At 40.6% G+C, this 15182-nt stretch overlaps 1 protein-coding gene across 12 annotated transcripts in view; it reads left to right on the forward strand.

Moving 5' to 3' along the window:
* LOC104595684 (FAD/NAD(P)-binding oxidoreductase family protein) overlaps nucleotides 1-15182 on the forward strand; it is a 62236-nt gene that overhangs the window by 26864 nt on the left and 20190 nt on the right. For all 12 annotated transcript variants that reach the window (XR_016076131.1, XM_088887384.1, XM_088887383.1 and 9 more), the window contains 5 exons: nucleotides 145-227; nucleotides 2075-2162; nucleotides 2597-2641; nucleotides 2740-2814; nucleotides 2929-2997. Coding sequence is in view for 11 of the 12 variants with exons in the window: in XM_088887384.1 (XP_088743510.1) it covers nucleotides 145-227; nucleotides 2075-2162; nucleotides 2597-2641; nucleotides 2740-2814; nucleotides 2929-2997 (360 nt within the window). In the remaining variant the exon portion in view is untranslated. The remainder of the gene's footprint in view (nucleotides 1-144; nucleotides 228-2074; nucleotides 2163-2596; nucleotides 2642-2739; nucleotides 2815-2928; nucleotides 2998-15182) is intronic.

Here is a 15182-nt window from a genome sequence, read left to right on the forward strand (position 1 = left end):
GTTTGGATGATTCCAAGCAATGGAATCTGACTGTTCAATACTAATGAGTTATGCTTTTCATTGATAGACTACAAAAGAATGTTACTTCTCCTTTTCAGAGTTATTGTTTAATTGGCATTTCCTGTTGTTCCATGTTTTCTATAGGGAACTGTTCATACACCAGGAAGCGGATATGTTCTGCTACATCATGTGATGGGAGAAACTGATGGTGATCGTGGTATTTGGTCGTGCGTATCTCTCCCTTACAGGCATTACATAGAGGATGCTTTATAGTTTAGATCATTTGCATGTTGCAGAAATTGTGGGATACATAGCTTCTCTTCTGATGACTTCCATAATGCAGGCTTGTTGTCTGTTATAACTGAATTATAGCACAATTAATGAAAATAACTCTTGGGATCAGAGAGGTATTCTACTATTATGCTGTGGGCACTGGGATCTGCAAAAGAGCCTAAGGACTTAGGCCCACTTTTCTTGTTTCAACTTTCAAGTACTTGCAGAATTATGGATAAAGTGCTATTGAGTCACTTAAACTAGTTTCTTGTTGTCTTGGTAGTGTATACTTGACTACTTGTTAAAGAACCTTTATTGAGGATCATCATATTTTTGTCAGGGCCCTAATTGCTACAAGTGCATTGACTCCAAAATTTCAGAGGGTGTGATTGGTTTAATTTGCAAAATTGATTTGGAGATTCTTTGGGTGGGTGAGGTGGTGGTGAGTTGGCTTTGAGACAAAATGTGGAGTTACAGAAATGAAATAAAAGAAATTAATTGGAGAGCAAGGGCTTCCATGCCGATACCAAGGATCAAAGTTTCAATACACCCTGATATGCCGGAAGGGGTGTATTGGTACTTTCTACCTAATGCAACCTTTTTTTTCCAAAAATAGGTCAAGGGGCAGGTCTTAGGCCTGCCGCTTGCCTACCCCTGAAATGGGTCAAAAGACCAAAAGGCATGTATTTGGACTATGTTGTAATCAGTTTATGTGGATATTGGGATAAAAAAAGTTGGGTTTGGTGGGGAGTCAAGCTTAGCTCATGGGGTTAGGTGATTGTTCAGCTAAACATTCTCTGAATAAACCTGCCAGTTCATTGGAACCCATTGGAAAGGGCTGTTTATATTGGATGCAAAAGATCTTGCTTCCCTAGTCAAATGTCTAATACTCTGAGGATCCAAGTGCTGTCTGTGCTTTGATAAGAACCAACAAACCACCACCTAAGATCTTCTACAATTAGGAATTTGAATTTCATGAATGCTTTGTTGCGGTGCTGATATTAGGGGGTGGGATGCGTAATGGTACAGTTTGTTGTATGATAACAATTTCCTTGATGTTGCCACACTTCTTTCTTCCCCAATATTGCTCAGCACACTCCTTCCATAACCATTAACTGTATGTTCCTGGATTACTCCAAAAAAGATCTACCTCTTCCTCTTCAATACCATTGATATAACAACTTCTTCAAGTCAAAAGGGAAAAAATATCACTACTTCCAGAACACCTAACCCTTGGAAAATACTTGAATCCTACTGAGAGGATCTTAATCTTCTTGAACTGTTGACTCTGGTCTTAACTCTGTCACTTTAGGATGAGTTGCCAAACATGCCTCAAATTTATATTCATGATGTGCTTGAGGTGGTGGTTAATGGTCAAACTTTGTGGAGTATGATTTGTTATGCAATTTGGTTGGACCTATGGAAGAGCTTTATAGAGTATATTCCATAATTTGTGCAAATAGTGGATCATTTTTGTTGTACTAGATATCAGTCTTTCTTTTGAAGGGATTGGTTGTCTATTTCTTAGGTATGAAGATTTGATATTAAAAAATCTTCTATTTTATAAATTAGGTTTGCTTTCCTCTATACATGTACAGGGTTGAATCTGTAAATGAAAATGCTTTGTTACTGGCCAAATAAATAAATAAATGAGGGACACTTTTGATGTTGTTAGCCATTAGACATTAGTCTGTTGTTTTACATTTACTTTGGAGCTTGGTTGTTTTTTTTAATGCGTCACAAATGATGGGTTAGCAACTTAGCAAAAGAATTTGTAATTAAGAACTGATTTTTGATATAGGTATGTTGAAGGTGGGATGGGTGCAGTTTCATCAGCTATAAGTAATGCTGCTAGAGAGGCTGGGGCTCATATTGTAACAAATGCTGAGGTATGTAGTTATTTTCTGATACTATTTCTTCTAACGAAGAAGCACTTTGTTCATGTATGAACTTTCGGTGTTAAATATCCACTTTTTTTTTTTTTGGTTCAGAGTTGCTAAGGCATCAGAATCATATTGTTTGCAATAAAGTACATACTCTCATTCACCAAAAAATAAAATACATACTCTCAGGATGTTGTGACGCATCACTTTGTAATTGAAATACATCTACAGAAACCATTGATGCCTTCCGTTTTCATTGTGATTATTTTAAGAAATAATATGAGCACCAATCATGTAACACTTCTTGTTTATAAATTAACTTAACGCCACGGGAATTTCCTCCATGAATTCCTTTATAGCTTATACTAATATTAGCTGTTTAAGACTGGTGCCTTTTGGAACTTATCTGTTCCCCTTGATTGTTCCTTTTTGTTGTTTAGGTTGCTCAACTGATGATCAATGACGATTCTGGGGCAGTAAAAGGGGTTAGTCTGTCCTTGATTCCCTTTAGCAAGTTGTTTTGGAAGGGTACATAAAACTAATCAGATACTTCCATGAAACTGGAAATGTGGCTGCAATCTAGGTAGTGCTGGCTGATGGAACAGAGGTGCATTCTTCTGTTGTTTTGTCAAATGCAACCCCTTACCGAACTTTCATGGTAAAATACACCAATGTTTTTGTTCCTTGATATGGAGGCACATGCAAGTTTTTGATTTCTTAATTGAATGGGAAGAAACTATTTTTTTATATTTCTTTGCATTTTCTGGTACAGGAACTAGTGCCTCAAAGTGTTCTTCCTGAAGAGTTTCGCTGTGCCATCAGCAACTTGGATTACAGCTCTGTAAGATTTCTCTTCAGAGGCTTTTATCAATTGTGGTCTTATGGATGGTGGGGTTGCAAGTATGTTTTACATATTACTGTTTGCTTTTTGTTGGAACTCAATAGAGTTGGCTAATTTGTAAATGAGTTTGTCTAGCAGAGTTCTTGATTTTTATTTGTTTTTGGGTAAGGTAGTCTTTCTTTTTTTCAAATTTTCATAGGTTCTATTGATGAGAAAGTTCAGAATTTGTGAAGAAAATGTATAGAGAAATTTGGTTTGTATTAAATCTTTAACGCGTACAAGGATAAAGTTTGACATTTTAAAAAATGCATGGACCTATTTGTATATATAAGACAGATAAATTTGGAGTACATCAGTAATTTTTCTTTTGTATTGATGGTATTCTTTGAGGTTAATATGGCTTCAGGTGTCTGGTATCCTGTTTCATGTGTGGTGTTCCCAAGTCAGATACTTCCGTGAAACCGAAAATGTGCAACACTTCAGGTGGATGCAATTGTGAAAGCTGTTGGGAGACTTGTGATGTGTGGTTGGAGGATTGCATGTTGAAGTTTGTTGCAAACGGCAAGGCTGTTGGTAGAGGTGGATGGGAGGCAGTTGATCCCTTTGCTGCTAGAACTTAAGTTTGCAGGGGAAAGGTATGGGATAAGATTCTAGGTTGGGGAGGGGGGGGGCTGAAAGTGAGCAAAGATCCTAGAAATGAGAGGGTGGAATTGCAAGTGCAGGTTGAAGGCCAACAGTTGGGGTTATTGAAAAATCTTGGTTGAGAAGTTGAAGATGGGGGCATTTCTGGAAATAAAAGAGGTAGACTGTTATAGGTGCAAGTTATATAGTTTCATATAAAAAACTACTTATCTTAAGGTGGGTGGGATTGTGAAATCATGGAAGACCGACTAAAAAGTGTAATAGGTAGGAACACATGATAGGTTTTTGGAGGTAGAAGGATAAATGATCAAGAAAGAAGTCAAGTAAATGAAGGTGTGATAAAGAGGGGCATGGTGCAATTCTAGCTGAGTTCATCTTTTGACGAGTCTCATTTGCAACCACTTGGAGCTCACAAGAAACAAAACCAAATGAAAACTGGCACTGAAAAGGAGAAAATTTCAAATCCAACATAAATAGACATAAGGTAAATGGTAATTATGTGTGGGTTATCACAACATAAAGGAGCAGGACTGTGGAAGTGGGTACCAAGGTTCAGTGATGTAATAAGTGATTTCTTTATTTCAATCAGTCGGCTCACTGAGCTCTTTTGAGATCTCTAGCCAGGGGGTAAGTGTGCCTGATAGTGACATCATTGGAAAAGAATTAGATGATTTGTCAGCTGTAGATCATGGAGAGGTGGTTGATAGAGATAGAGTTCTCATTGAGGTGGTGGAAACAAGAGAAATGAGTAGGTGAGGCTAATGCACAAGTCTATAGAAGGCGTAAGTAAACTTTACCCTTTACAGAAACTGATGAGGGATGGATGAATGAAGTGACAGTGGGGCTGCAATGTAAAGAGGGACAGAAATATGTAATAGTTTGAGTAGAATTTGCTGATAATAATTTTAGATGAATTCCTTGTGAAGAAAAGTAGAAGAAGCTGAAAGGTTTCAGCAATAGAGAAGAAGAAGAGAGAAGAAAAGAGAGTGGGATGTCGCCAGATTTGAATAGATCTGGCCGCCATCTCCTCTTGATTTATATACTTGAAATAAAAGAATGGAGGACTACATGAATACCCTTAGTAGGGCGGCTACTTTAAGTAGCTGAACAGTCGCAACTTAAAATAACATAAAGTAATGGGCCTAAGGCTCAATTACTTCCTAACTCAACAACTTAAAAATAAAATTAAAAGATTGGGCCAAATAACTTAAATTCGGCCCAACTCAACACTCCCCCTCAAATTGGGAGTAAATGTCACACATTCCCAATTTGCGTAGATCATGCTCCTTCTTGTTCCTTGCAACACCTTTTGTAAGAACATCAGCAAGCTGCAAATCAGAAGCAATGTATGGGAGTCAAACTTCCCCTTAAGTCACCCTTTCTCTTATGAAATGTCTGTCCACTTCAATGTGCTTTGCCTTGTCATGCTGAATTGGGTTGTGGGCAATGTTAATTGCTGCTTGATTATCACAGTACAACACCATAGGTTTTTCTGCCTCATTTGCTTGGTTGCCTTTGTTCCAAGTCTCCCTATTTCTTGTAAAAGGTCTAGAACATACTTCCTCTGAGAAATGAAAATTCCATGCTTTGATCTTGCAACCTCAATGCCCAAGAAATACCTCAGCTCCCCAAGATCCTTAATTTCAAATTCTCTGTGTAGATTCTTCTTCAAACAGTCAATTTCACTCATGTCATTTCATGTAATTACAATATCATCCACATTAACAATCAGAACTAACACCAGGGACCCCCTCCGCTTCACAAACAAAGTATGGTCTGATTGAGTCCGAGTGTAACCAAAAGCAATCAAGGCCTTCCTGAACCTGTCAAACCATGCTCTGGGAGACTGTTTTAAACTATAAAGTGACTTCTTCAATCTGCATACTTTCCCCTTTTCAACATCACTGTAGAAACCAGCAGGAAGATCCATATACACTTCTTGCAAATCCCCATTCAAAAAAGCATTTTTTACATTAAGTTGGAAAATGGGCCAAGAGTATGTAGCAGCAAGAGAGAGAAGGATCCGAACAGAAGTCATCTTTGCAACTGGTGCAAAGGTCTCTAAGTAATCAATGCTATAGGTTTGAGCATACCCTTTTACAACCAGTCTGGCCTTATACCTTTCTATACTTCCATCTGCCTTGTATTTAATTGTATAAACCCATCTGCATCCAAAAACCAACTTGCCCTTTGGTAGATCCACAAAGGTCTCTAAGTAATCAATGCTATAGGTCTGAGCATACCCTTTTACAACCAGTCTGGCCTTATACCTTTCTATACTTCCATTTGCCTTGTATTTAATTGTATAAACCCATCTGCATCCAAAAACCAACTTGCCCTTTGGTAGATCCACAATTTCCCATGTATGATTATTAATTAAGGCTTCCATCTCTTCTTGCATATCTGTCTTCCACTCAGGTTTGGAGAGAGCCTTACTGACACCCTTGGGTATAGACATGGAGTCAAGGGAAGAAAGGAAAGTACGATAAGAAGGAGAAAGTCCACTATAGGATAGGTACTGTGAGATACAATGAGCAATACACTTTCTCTTCCCTTTTTTGAGTGCAATAGGAAGGTCCATGTCATCTGTAATGAGATTAGTAGAATTAATAGGAACTGAAACATTAGAGGGATCAAGAGGAATACCTGAGTCCATGTCAGCCAAATCTGGAGTCTCCAAGGAATCGATAAGAAGTGATGTGGATTCTGCTGCAGTGGAATCAACTTCCCTGTGAAGTTGTAGGTGCTGTTGTGAGTAACACTGAGAAGCAGGACACAAGGGAGGTGGTAAGATAGGTGACAAAGGAGGATCAGACACAGGAGTGGACACAGGTACTGGAACTAGAAGAGGAATGGACTGCTCACTCATTTCCCCAAAACACTCCCCCTGAGAACCCTTCGAGAAAAAGGATGTGGACTCAAAAAAGGTGACATCCATAGTAACATATCGACTCCCAGAGGCTGGGTCATAGCAGCAATACCCTTTCTAATTGTTTGCATACCCAAGAAAAAAACACTTCTTTGCCTTTGGATCGAGTTTCGAGCGGTGAGGACCAAGAACATGTGAAAAGCAAACACAACCAAAAACCTTGAGAGGGATGTGGAATATCTCCCCCTCAAGAAAAAGGAGGCTGAATGGGATGCTGAATCCAAGTACACGAGAGGGCACCCTATTAATCAGGAAAACTGTTGTGAGAACTACATCACCCCAAAACCGAACTGGAATAGTGGATGTGATCATCATGCTTCTTGCAATCTCAACAATGTGTCTGTTCTTCCTCTCTGCAACACCATTCTGCTGTGGATTGTAAGAACAACTGCTCTGATGGATAACTCTATACTCTAACAGATACGAAGCAAGGTTCTTCTCAAAATATTCCTTGGCATTGTCTAACTTGAGCACCTTCACTCGTACCCCAAACTATGTTAGCACCATCTGAATAAACTATCGAACCAAGGATGGTACCCCATCACGGGATCTCATTAAGTAAATCCAAGAATACCAAGAAAAATCATCCACAAATAAAAGAAAATATCAGTAGCCACCCATAGAAGGAACATGGTATGGTCCCCACACATCAGTATGAATAACAACAAAAGCAGATGAACACCTTTTATTAACAGACTCAAATAACTTTGGAAACAAGAAACAAAAAGAAGAAAAGGACAAATTTCCCAAATGATTATGCCAAAGCATAATCTAACTCATAGACTTTGACTCAAAATCCCTACTAACATGATGACTCTGGTGATGAGGAAACGCATTTAGGAGGTCGATTCCATTCACTTCACGACCACTCCCAATCGTCCTCTTTGAAACCAGATCCTGCAAAACACAATGGCCAGGAGAAAAAATCATTGAGCAATTCATGTTCTTAGTCAGACTACTAACAGATAATAAGTAGTACTTAATCTAGGAATATGAAGGACAGAGGGTAGGGAAATGGAATCAGTAATCTTGACAAACCCTTTCCCAGCAATGGGAACATGAGATCCATCGGCTGTGGAAACTGTCTCTGCCAGAACAGAGTTGGTAAGAAGAAAAAATAGTGGAACTATGGGTCATGTGTTCTGAGGCTCCAAAATCTATAATCCAAGGAGGTCCCTCATTACCTGTAGTAGAAACATAGTTTGTAGTGGCATGTGAACTACCTGTATGAGCAAAGGAAGTAGAATGTCCACCACCAGAACCACCTGTACCTAGCTGTCCACCTGTTACCAGATTAGAGCTGATTGTATCTGGCTGATTTAGTAACTACCCATATCTCTCAAGTTTAGCCCTCACTGTAGCAGCTGCAAAAGACTCCAAAGTAGCTGTAGTAGGGGGGCTAGGTAAGTCACCAGTGACTGGCATGTTAGCATTTCCCTTCTTGTTTTTGAGTCTATTCGGCACAAGGTGAGGATGAAGCTTCTAGCAGGCATCTCTCATGTGTTAGGCTTTTTACAGTAGTCACAAATCAGATCCTTCTTATCTTCCTTCTTGGTTTCACTACCACCCCTGTCTCCACTCTGCTTAGGTTTCACAGTACTGACCATGGTTGACTGTTCAAGACCCGAATTCCTCACATTACATTCCTCCTACTCTCTTCCCCTGATACAAAGGCATATGCCTGAGAGAGAGTAACACTATCCCTGGAAAGGATATGTTGCCTTGCAATGTCATACTCGGGATTGATACCAGCAAGAAATTCAAAAACCCTATTTATCAAAAAAAAAATTCAAAAACCCTATTTATCAAAAAAAAAAAATTCAAAAACCCTATTGTTCTCTAAGAGTTTCTGGTAGACAACAACATCCTTAGTGGTTTCCCAAACCACCATCTCTAGATGGTCAATCTCTTGCCATAGTGTTTTAAGGGCTGAAAAATAAACAACAATAGGTTTATCTCCCTGTCTGGTAGAGATAACTTGGTTCCTCGACTGATATGCCCTAGCAACATTTTCATTCCGTGAGTAGGTTTCTGCAACTCCATCCCAAATTTCCTTAGCTGTATTTGCCCAGAAAAATTTTTTACTTATATGGGGCAGCATAGAATTGCACAGCCAAGTCATTACCATATAGTTTTCCTGTACCCACCGAGAACTGTTAGTCTCGGGTTTCACTTCCTCACTGGTGATATACCCCAACTTCCCACGAGCACCAATGGTCATCTTTGTAGATTGCAACCATTCTAAAAAAATTGTACCATCCAACTTAACTGTAGTGATGGTTCCAGCCCTGAAAAGGTCTCCGACACCTCCTCCCATTGGTCCCATTTCACTCCTCGGTTTGTTCTCAACTCCGTGACCCTCAATGATCCCCAAAAAAGAGGTAAAAGATCACTTTACGATGAAAGAATATGAAATAAAACCCTTCAGGCACCATAGACACCCTTCTGGTACCCTAGATGATCCTTCCACAAAAGATTCCTTTTCTGCGGAACGGGAGAAGAGAGAGAAGCAACCGCTCCCTCTAGAGGCCTCCAAAACATATGGGACTTTGAACTGCCCCCTTCAGAAAACTCCAAGGAACCCTAAAAAATTAGGGCGCCACTTCCTAGGTCAAAATTTAAGAGTCCTACAAAAACAAGACTCTCCCCCTTTCTCCAGTTCTTCCTTAATTTGATGGGAAACCCTAGACCAGCTACAGGGCAAAACAGATCCACCAAAAAATTCAAAAGCTGGGCTTACCCGAGGTCTTCGATCAGCCTCTCATATGACCATGCAGTCGGCCGATCTAGGGCTGCATGATAAAGCAGCTCAAGAAACCTTTGGCCTGCTCTGATACCAAGTAGAATTTGCTGCTAATAATTTTAGATGAATTCCTTGTGAAGAAAAGTAGAAGAAGCTGAAAGGTTTTAGTAGTAGAGAAGAAGAAGAGAGAAGAAAAGAGAGTGGGATGTTGCCAGATTTGAATAGATCTGGCTGCCAGCCCCTCTTGATTTATATACTTGAAATAAAAGAATGGAAGATTACATGAATACCCTTAGTAGGGCGGCTACTTTAAGTAGCTGAACAGTCACAACTTAAAATAACATAAACTCATGGGCCTAAGGCCCAATTACTTCCTAACTTAACAACTTAAAAATAAAAATAAAAGACTGGGCCCAATAACTTAAATTCGGCCCAACTCAACAGTGTCTCTAATCCCATATACAAAGTTGTAAAGCTTTTTTAACTCTAATTTCAAATAAAATTCTCCTTTGCTGATCAAAAAAAGATGAATGAAGTGACAGTGGGGGAGAAGGGGCAATTGATGTACTTCAAGATTATATTCTGATAGACAAACCACATGATATAGATGATATTGGGAACCCTTTTCCTGGGTGGAGGAGACTTTGCAAAGAAGGAATTTGCATATCTGGATAGGAATTTATGCATGGAGTTAGGCATTGAGAAAGTGAATGATGAAGATGAGAATGGCATTGTAAAGGAGTAGGGATTTCGGGTTTATTAAGAGGATGAGGGTTTTGATATTCAGAATGGAAGTTTTTTGATGGAAGCTCTTGAAGTAATCTGGGCCCCTCTGAAATTGGAGGTGTAATTAGGTATGGGCATGTTTTGGGACCAATAGGGACTGGATACTCCCCAAATGCAGAAATTACAGAATTGTTGCATGGGATGAGGCTAGAAATGCAGTTAGAACTCAGAAGAGTGGAGGTAGAAGGGGACTCAAAATTGGTAATATCGTGGCTGCAAAGTGGAAATCAAGGAGTGTGGACTCCCGGGCATGCTTTAGTGGACATTGGATGCATTGCTAGGAAACTGGAGGCTATCTTTTCTTGGTTCAGAAGATCTCAAATGGCTTAGCAGATTTATAAGCCAAGGGGTTGCTAGGGATCAATTGTTCTGGGCTGTGATGTAACATATTCATTGGGGCCAGGCTGTTAGTGCCTGGATTGTAGTCATTGCTTTGTTCTAAATAATGAAAATTTTCTGTTATTGATCCCAAAAAAAAATCAGAATGGAAGTTGTGTTGAAATTCAAAATTGGCCCGGTAGGGATGGATCTTGGTCATACAACAGATTGCCTCTTTGTTTCATAAAAATGAGGATAAGGAGTCAAGGGAGAAAGAGAAGGAATCTAATGTTGCTAGACACTTTAAGGGACAGAAGAACCAAAGAATTATCCAAGACTTGAAGATCTTTGCTCGACTAAAGGGGGTCTATTTGTGGTTGGTCCCAATAAGAAGGCTAAGAAGGTTTATAAGTGTTAAAGTGAGCCGAATAGGGGTAGTTTAGTCATCTCATGTTTGTTAAGTACCTTGCTTATGTGGCAGTTTTATTAGAGATACTCTGCCCACACTTAAGTAAGGGCAGTTTAGTCTTTGTAAAGGTTATTAGAACTTAATAAACATTAGGGGGTTGAATGAACAGTGGACGAATCAGTTTTGACTAAACCCTCCTGTTCTCTCTTTCTCTTTTCTTCTTCTTCATCTTCTTCTTCCTTCTCTCCTGGTTCGGGTTACTGTAGCTGCATTCGAAACATGGTATCAGAGCGAGGTTCCTGACCTGCTTCAGTTTGTAAAGCATCTCAGCTGTGCTCGTGACACCTTCTTCTTCGTTTCTGGTTAGTTAATGGAGAGAACTGGTTCGCCCTAGGTCTGAGACATCACAACTCGTTTCTCTCTGCTGCGCACAGTCTTCTTCATCAAGGAAAGTGATTTCAGCAGTGAATGGTTGGTTGATACTCTCAAAGGAAGGTTGGTTATCTAGTCCTTTTGTGTTGCTGGTATTTCTGGGTAGAAACCCTCCAAGAATCAGTTAGTACTGATTAGAACCTAGAGAACTAGGTTCATTGTTGCCCTAGAACGGGCTGTGTACAGTAGCCGAATGGTGTAGGGGCTGCTATAAGTGGTTGAGTGGGTTAGGGCTGCTGCAGGTGGCCGAGTGGTGTAAGGTGTAATGCAGTGACCTAGCCGAGTTCTTTGTGGTTGTGTAATGCCCTCTTAAATGTGTTAAACAAGTCTGAACTGGGTGTAGCAGATTTGACTGTGTTATGGAGCTTGTGGTGCACAACTTCTATTGAGTGGTTGTAAGAGGGCCTACATGTGATTAGTGAGTGCTAAATTGATGCTTATGTGGTTCGTGGGTTTGTGAAGACAGCAGTAGTGTGAATAAGAACAAGGCATGGGCTCTCACTGTTGTGTTTAGGGGCTGCAATAGGTGCTGAAATATCAAACTGTGAATAACATTAGTCAGCTTGTAGCTGAGAAGTCAGGTTAGAGGCAACTGTGAAAGAGTACAATGGCAGCAATAGGAGATGGGTACAATGATCAGAAACCTAGTGTGGTGGTTTCCCTCGACTACCTAGGGGTACAGATGACCTCAATTAAACTGAATGGGGAAAACTACGTTCCATGGGCTAAATCTATGGAAGTTTTTCTCAAGGCAAAGAGGAAAGTGAAGCATGTAAAAGATGAGAAGCCACCGGATGACTCTCCATGGTTTGATGATTGGGAACAAGAAGATGCTCAAATCATGACTTGGCTGTGGAATAGTATGGAGCCCAAAATTAGTGCCAACTTCATGTTCCTTGATACGGCTAAGGATATATGGGAGCATGTTAAGAAGCTATATTCTGGACAAGATAACACAACAAGAGTATATCAGCTTTATCAGGAGTACTTTGATTTACAACAAGGAACCAAAACACTAGAAGAGTACTATGCCTACATGAAGAATATAAGGAATGAACTCAATGTCTATCATTCCCTCACTCCAGATATTAAAGTTCAGCAACAACAAAGGGAACAACTAGATGTTACAAGATTTTTAGTGGGGTTGAAGTCGGAGTATGAACCAGTTAGAGCCCAAATATTAGGGGGTTCTTCTCTTCCTACACTTGAGGAAGTATTCTCAAGGCTTTGTAGAATTTCTTTGGAACAGACAGAGAACTCCACACAGTCTGATAGATCAGCACACGTTACAGCTAGAGGAGGTGGACATAGTACAAGAGGGGGAGGTCATGCTCCCCGAGGAGGCTGTGGCAGTTCCATGATTGGTCGGGGTGGTCGTGACTCAGGGGGAGGCCGTGGCAGAGGGAAGAATAACTCTACAATGAAGTGTATTCATTGTGGTAGGGAAGGACACACAGTGAATTTCTGTTATGACCTACATGGCCCTCCCTTTAAATGGGCTAATCATGCTATAGCAGGTGAGGTTGATATTAGTGACAGTAAACAGGCAGACCGAACTCCTCCCACATTTACATCTACTTTTGGGAGGGAAATGGTGAGTGTACCGCGTGATGAGTATGAACGGTTCCTTCAAACTACTTCACAACATACCACTGCCACACTTGCCCAATCAGGTATTGCTTGCATGTCATCTAAAACCCTCCCTGGATTATTGACTTTGGAGCCTCATATCATATGACCGGGACTCCAGGTGTGTTCTCTTCTCTTTCTGAAACCTCCACATCACAAACTGTTACACTTGCCAATGGGTTCTCATCTCCCATCTGTGGTGTTGGTAATGTTGACATGGCTCCTGTGCCCTTATCATCTGTTTTATATGTACCTAAGTTTCCATTCAATCTTATGTCTGTTAGTAAAATAACCAAAGCTCTTAACTGTTCTGTTACCTTCTTTCCTTCCACTTGTGTTTTTCAGGATCTCAAGACGGGGAAGAAGATTGGTGGGGGGCATGAAGCTGGTGGATTGTATTATCTTGACGGTGGTGGATCTTCAATTGCTCTTCAGACTTCATTTACTCCTCTACAATGGCATTGCCGACTAGGACATCCATCTCTCAAGGCTCTCAAGATTTTGGTCCCGTCATTGAGTCATTTGTCAGTTTTGCAATGTGAGTCATGTCAGTTTGGGAAGCATCGTCGTGTGTTCTTCAGTCCAAGAGTTGAGAGTCGTATGTTGAGTCCTTTTTCTTTGGTTCATTCAGATGTTTGGGGTCCAATCAAAATAGAGTCTTATAATGGGTACAAGTATTTTGTCTCCTTTATTGATGATTGTTCAAGAATGACATTGATTTACTTAATGAAAGAAAGAAGTGAATTGTTTTCCATTTTTCAAAAATTCCATGTTGAAATACGCACACAATTTGGTGTTCCAATCAAAATTCTCCGTTCAGATAATGGTCGTGAATACTTTCTTACTTCATTTCAACAGTATTTAGAACAGCATGGCATTATTCATCAGACCTCATGTGCATTCACCCCTCAACAGAATGGGGTAGCTGAACGGAAGAACCGTCAGCTTCTTGAAACTGCTCGGTCTATTCTTCATCACATGAATGTTCCTAAACGGTTTTGGAGTGATGCTGTACTCACTGCATGTTTTCTCATTAATCGGATGCCCTCTTTCATCCTTCATGGTCGGTCCCCCTTCTCTATCTTGTTTCCCACTTTATCTCCATTCCCATTAACTCCTCGTGTCTTTGGTTGTGTGTGCTTTGTCCACAATCTGAGTCCTGGAATAGACAAGCTAGATGCACGCTCAATTAAATGTGTCTTCCTTGGCTACTCACAGACTCAAAAAGGGTACAAGTGTTATAATCCCATTACCCGGAAGTGCTATGTCTGCCCTGATGTCACCTTTTTTGAGTCTGTCCCCTTCTTCTCAAGTCTTGAAGCACCTTCGTCTCCACCCGTACTTCCTCTTCCTTTTCCTGTCAGTGATCCAGTTCCAGATGCTGTTGTTGGAGTAGACTCATCACCTCATCCAGTGCAGATCACCACCGAATGACCACCAATCCGGCAAGTGTATACACGTCGAACGACACCAGCCCCTCCTCCAGCTTCTACCTCATCTGCGGATCCTCTCATGGCTCCTATTGTTGAACCTTTAGACCTTGACCTACCCATTGCCTTACGGAAAGGTAAACGCAGTTCTACCCTCCATCCCATTTCCAATTTTGTTTCATTATCTCGTCTTTCTACCTCACATCGCCAGTTGTTTCACTTTTGTCTTCTATTTCCATACCTAACAATGTTCAAGAAGCTCTTAGTTCACCTGGGTGGCGGCTGGCAATGGAGGAGGAAATTTCTGCTCTAAAACATACTCAAACGTGGGAACTTACTACTCTCCCACCTGGTAAGCATGTTGTGGGCTGTAAATGGGTGTATACTGTGAAATACTTGCCAGATGGTAGTGTGGAGCGTCTGAAGGCCAGACTTGTTGCTAAAGGTTACTCACAGTTGTATGAAGTGGACTACATGGAGACATTCTCTTCGGTGGCTAAGATTGGTTCTGTTCATGTACTAATTTCCCTGGCAGTTATGTATGATTGGCCTCTGTTTCAGCTTGATATAAAGAATACCTTCCTCCATGGTGATCTTGTGGAGGAGGTATATATAGAGCAACCACCTGGGTTTGTTGCTCAGGGGGAGGATGGTAAGGTATGCAGATTGAAGAAGGCAATTTATGGGTTGAAACAATCGTTGCGTGCTTGGTTTGGGAAGTTCAGTGAAGTGGTGAAGAGTTTTGGAATGAAGCAATGTCAGGTTGATCACTCAGTGTTCAGCTATGACTCAGAAGCTGGGAAGATCCTATTAGTGGTCTATGTGGATGATATTGTCATTACTGGCAGTGATAAATTGGGGATTGGC

This window comes from Nelumbo nucifera, chromosome 5 (genome assembly GCF_055504915.1).
Source record: "Nelumbo nucifera cultivar China Antique chromosome 5, China Antique-T2T, whole genome shotgun sequence".
NCBI classification, from domain to species: domain Eukaryota; kingdom Viridiplantae; phylum Streptophyta; class Magnoliopsida; order Proteales; family Nelumbonaceae; genus Nelumbo; species Nelumbo nucifera.